General features: G+C 38.3%; 2 protein-coding genes across 2 annotated transcripts; one reads left to right on the top strand and one right to left on the bottom strand.

Annotated features, from left to right (window-relative positions):
- The first annotated feature begins 1623 nt into the window (after positions 1-1623).
- LOC108380635 (uncharacterized) lies at positions 1624-4253 on the top strand. The gene is given in 4 exon segments (XM_017637029.1): positions 1624-2647; positions 2650-2695; positions 2733-2995; positions 2998-4253. Coding segments are annotated over 4 exon segments (1638 nt in total). The 5' UTR covers positions 1624-2217; the 3' UTR covers positions 3897-4253.
- On the bottom strand, positions 4151-5615 carry LOC108380634 (RNA-binding protein 7). Its single transcript, XM_017637028.1, has 2 exons — positions 5509-5615; positions 4151-5442 (listed from the first exon to the last, which is right to left on the bottom strand). Exon 2 carries the CDS (start codon positions 5427-5429, stop codon positions 4707-4709), a length of 723 nt encoding a protein of 240 aa, XP_017492517.1. The 5' UTR covers positions 5430-5442; positions 5509-5615; the 3' UTR covers positions 4151-4706.
- Between the last annotated feature and the right edge of the window lie 47 nt (positions 5616-5662).

Here is a 5662-nt window from a genome sequence, read left to right as displayed (position 1 = left end):
CCAAACACACTACAGCTGATCGTTTGACACATTTACCAGAATTTACCAGCAAAAAATTTTCTGACTAAAACTGGTAACTTCAGACAGAGAGAGAACCGTATTTACTCTCTTTTTTGTCCTCTCAATAGTCAGAGAACCGAGTACGGGATCGATTTCCAGTAAAATCTGACTGATTCTGACTATTTCTGACTAGTCCGGACTCGTACGGGATCGCAACTATTAAAGGCGAAAACAGCTGTTCCTGTAAAACCTGCAAATCGCGAAATACGGGAACAGGATAAATGTCAGCTTAGGCTGATTACACATTGCATCTGTTACTTGTTCATGTCGCGCACTTTAGGCCCCACAGATTTTCATTTAGAGAATTTCCGCGAAGAAAATTTAGCATAGCGTTTGCCAGAATCCCACTGCAGGATAATATTTTATTTCAATAAATTACATATAATTTTTGGTGCTAAAACGCTTTCTACGTTGTTGGCCGAGCTTCTCCACCAATTCTTGTTCTGCTCTTTATGTTGTGACACAAATGGAAAGAACGAGAACTACAACTTTACTCCACCACCGAGGGTGATTTTTATAGCAGAAGTACACTCGATGTTTGCCATTGTCTGCCGAGGGGTGATCACTATTTGAATAAAATGGTCTGGTGTTGCAGTGAACCTCCAAGCACTCGGCTATGGCGACAAGAGCACTACACAAAACCGAAAAAATTTCAGAAAATTGCTGTAGTGTTAAAAAAAGTTAAAACAAGACCAAGGCGAATCTATACAAGGTGGTGTTATCGGATCCGCTGATTTCACGGCGAATTTGTACCTTTTGTCAAAATCATGTGTTTGTTGTAATTTGGCTTTGTACTGGTTGTCAAGGACCGTATAATTTGTTGTTGTAATTTTCGTTTTTGTTCTGTTAACACCACCTTGTATAAATTCGCCTTGAACAAGACCAATCGTGATTTTTTCACTAATTTATTTTTTTTTTACTTTTGATCTAAAAAAACATTGTACTTATTTTGCTTTGCTCTTTCCTAAACTTACATTTTACGAACATTATGGCTGCGTTTCTTTATTCATTCCGGATAATCCAATTTCACAGCCAGAATAAACAGAATGCGTTTGAAATATACGTTAACATATCATTTCCATCATTATATCATTTTTCAATATTTTTTGTTTTTCCATTTGTGCGATTTTAAATTATTTTCAAATACCCAGCGAGCAAGAAAACGTACATTTTACTACATTTTACGATTCTCGATCGGCGAAAAGTTAGAGAAAGGCTCGTAAACGATAAAACGCAAAAGCAAAAAGAGGCTTGTAATAATTTGTCAGCACAAGAAAAAATTTTCATTCTGTTGTAAATTTTTCTTGATCCACAATATTTTATAATATATAATATTCGCATACGAGTGCTTTTTCGATCCGTTTACGACTGTTCGTAGGCGCTCGACAATTTCAAGCGAAAAAGTACTCGAAAACGAATCGTAAACGGCTATCATAAACGACTATTTAGCCGGTTTTTCTTCGAAAAAATATCCAGTTTCGAGTTCATTTACGATGATTTTGCTGGCTGGGAAAGCTATCTTTGCTGTCCACAGTTTTATTGTAATTTTTGATCATAACTGGGTACCGGTTTTTGCGAATTTCAATTTTTCGAATATCTAGAAACCCGGTTTTGGAAAAGGGGAAATAATAATCGAGGACCCTATTGTACATATGTACATAAATGTAAAAATACAAAAGATTCCAAAGTATTTTAGATATAAAAGACATTTTCTTTGCTGTACTCCATATTTCAAATTTAAAACTAGCTTATCACAATAGACTTTATAATAGATTTTTCATGTAATGTTTTAAAATTAACTGAAATATATGTACGGTAATTTTGCTCCAATTCATGAACACAAATCTCTACATACTTGGCTGCCTTTTAACAACAAAATGGTTTATTCTTTTTCTGGCAACAATTGAAATAGAACATTTTTTTTACTCAAATCAATGACATAATTTTATAACTTAAAAAATATTTAAACAAGCGTTTCCACAAATCGACCGACATTAAACTTCCGCATCGGTTGTACTCCGCAAATTTCACATATCCTCGAATACTATAAAATTTATTTAGTATTAAAAAAAAAAATTATCTTTGATCTTTTACAGCAACAAGGCGATTCCCGCTGAGCCAGGTGCGACAGTGAGCGGAACAACAAGTAGCCCAGAAATGCAGCAACAGATCGCAACCGAATCTAAACAAGCAACCCCAAACTCAATCAAATCGGCAGCATATTCACAGAAATCAACCGCATCTGTGCAATCAGTTACACTCGACAATTTTAACGACAAGGCTCCTCGAAATAGTGCCAGCGCAGACCAAGACGATACAACTGATAACAGCTCGCCTCTACAAATGGGTGCACTACAGGATGTATGTAGCGATAATGAATCAACCAGTCCATCTCCCACGAAATGGAGAAGCGACCCAGAAGTCTTGCAGCTGGAAGATGTTCAGGACATAACCACTTCGAGAATCACATTGAGTGGCAATAATACGCCGCTTCAGAAAAACGGCAGCTTGGCCAGTTTGCAAAGCAAAAGCGATAGCATCAAAACTCAGCTTGGCGATACGCCTACCGTGTTGTCACGAGCACAATCTGCAAGTCGTTGTTGATTGAAGAAGACATAGAGGATGATAGCAGTTTGTAGTTATGGATGAGCAGCATACTAACGACATGAAAGTCATATTCACGGGCAAGCACTTGAAAAAGTGCACACAAGTAAAGATGGCACATCAAGAGCGAATATGAATATACTGCATGTCGCTGCAAAAATGGATGATGCGGCATGCCAATGCAATACCGTGCCATCACAATCGCAAACACCCAGCAACTCACGTCCACAATCGCAAACACGTTCGCGATCACCTACAATAGCAGAGTTAAAAATTCTTTCGCGTCGCAATTCAATGATCAAATCCATGGAATCGCTATACGAGCGTCCACCATCAAGCAAGAGCTGATTTACGACAACACCAGCACTGAATCGGGTTCTGCAGCAAGCTCTCAACTTAATACCACCATACCTATTAAACCACAGCATACACCGCTAAAGCAAAAGGCGAAAACATCACACTTCTTGAAAAATCATCGTCGCATTTCGCCCGTAAAGCAAGCGATAAAAATGCCACCAGCTGAACTCTATCCACCAACATTGCAGCGCTTCGAAAAACCTCGTGATGCCTTGCTAAAGACTTTCGATCAGCTCGACTCGAGTAACTGGGAAATTATCATGCTGGGTCTTAAATCTATGGTGCGTATGATGCGTCATCATCCAGAGCATTTGGAAAATCAAATGCATATGGTTTGCATACAGCTGACACGATCGGTGCGTAATCTGCGCTCCCAAGTAGCGCGGGCCGCATGTCAGGCTGCCACCGAACTTTTCAAACTCAAATCGAAGTGTCTGGAGCAGGAATGCGATGATTTGGTATGTGGGCTGCTGCATCGTACAGCTGACACAAATCGATTTCTGCGTGCCGATGCGACACGTGCCCTGGAATCAATGTGTGATAATTTAACGCCAACAAAAGTACTTAACATACTCACCACAAAGGGTGCACTACATCAGAATGCATTGGTGCGTACGACTGCTGCTAAACTTTTGCATCGTCTTGTAGAGCGTCTGGGCAGTGATAAGGTGTACACGATGCAGCGTGAAAATCGTGATAAATTCTTTGTCACAAGCGCCAATTTACTCTTGGAGGGCAGCCTAGAAACGCGCAGCTACGCTAAGTCAATATTTCGACTGCTCTCCAATCATCCGAACTACAACCGTCTAGTCATAGAAGTGATACCAACGCGTACATATCGGAATGTTGAGAAAACGTTGAAGAGTATACGTTGAATAATTCATGAATTAGAGCGCATATTAAAATTAGTTTTGAAGTAATATAACCAATTTGTACATACAAGTGTATTTAAATAGTTTTTTGACGATTTTTTGAAAACGATTTGCTCACTGGCACATTAGATTAATTGTGATTTGATGACAATTGTAATTACACGTATATATTTTATTTACAGTTTTAGGTTTTTAGAATATACATACATATGTAAGTAATGTGCATGAATCAAGTATATGAGTAATCAATATGAATATCGCAATTTAGATTACATATATTTAAAATGTATAAGATAATCGTTTTAACGGATGCATGCAAATACAATTTATGTTTTAATAAAGATGAACTGTTATAAATGATGCTCTTTCTTTTATATTCACCTTTTTACTTCTTATAGTCGTTCGGGGCGGTAAGTATAAAAGTTATTTAGTAACCCTATACATATAAATAGTTTTACGAACTAAATGACTATAATTACATTATTAAAGTTGATGTGCGATAAATTTCTTATTTTATTTGTTTTTTAATTAAAACACTACAAGAGATAAAAGTTAATATATAATCATGTATCAATTCAATTTCAAATTATACCAAATTTCTTAAATAATCTTTTGAAAAGTCACTTATAATTATGCCAAGGATCCAAATTATTTTGGTTGATCGAAGTTGTGTATGTATGTATATCAGCAAGCAATGTATGTCAACGTATACTGCCCCTACCTGTGATTATCATTAACAATGTTTGTGGTATGTCTTTAATTTCCATCTTTTCCAATGGCACCAACTTCTTTGCCGCCATCGGCTACCTTCTGTTATCTGCGCTGCCGACGTTCATCACGTTTGTAGGGATGTGAACGGGAGTGCGAGTTTGAATGTCTCGCCCCGCGGTCATTGTCAACTTCTCGTTCGCGTTCTCTGCCACCTCTGTCTCGACCTCTACCGCTGTTACCCTTTGTCCAGTCAGGTGAATTTGTCCGAAACGGGTTTGAAAATTGCGTTGAGTTATTGTTTTCGTTTAAACTTGGATCATAAAAACTTGGATAGCTCGTACTGCGTAACATATTATTATCACCTGGGCGGGGTGTGTATCGCTCGCAATCAGTGGGCAGTGAACGTCGTTTATTGGATGCATTCGGATCTTCTTGAAGCTTAATTGTTACCATTTTCCTGTAAAACGCTAACCCCGCAAATAACCTGATAGCATAAGACGGAGTACAACGATGTGAATAAACTACGAATCCAAAACTACGTTGACGGCCACTATTGTCTTTTGGTATCCGTACCGCTTCGACTGGCCCTGCTTGCAGGAAAACCTCATAAAGTAGATCTTCGGTGACTCGATCATCCAAATTGCCAACAAAAAGCGTGCGTAACTGTTCATCATCCTCGTCGTCCGTGTCTGCAGCATTGTCTTCCATAGCATGTTGTGCTAAATGTGGCGGCCGTTGACTCAAGGAGTAGCTTGATGGTGCCGACATCGCATAAAGCATTTGATTTGCTATTTGTATTGCTGCTATCTGCTGCGCCTGCCACATTTTTGTAATATTACTGAAATAATTTGTCGATTTTACTGAGAGGAACAGAATCAAATTAATTAAAAGGAATTTCCCTGACCAAACCAATGCTTGTTTTTCGATTTGTTTGCCAAAATCCACGTTAGTGATGCAGAATGTATTTTATTTTGACGTTGAAGGTACCGAGTAGTTAACAGTGCTGCCGCTGTCACTTCAATTGAAGTTTTTCAAATCACTTTGGGTGCCTTCACTCC

This window comes from Rhagoletis zephyria, unplaced genomic scaffold (assembly GCF_001687245.7).
Source record: "Rhagoletis zephyria isolate East Lansing unplaced genomic scaffold, Rhagoletis_zephyria_1.1 Rzeph_scaffold_19873, whole genome shotgun sequence".
NCBI classification, from domain to species: domain Eukaryota; kingdom Metazoa; phylum Arthropoda; class Insecta; order Diptera; family Tephritidae; genus Rhagoletis; species Rhagoletis zephyria.
Note: the sequence above shows the minus strand (reverse complement) of the source record. Positions and strands in the feature narration are given on the sequence as shown.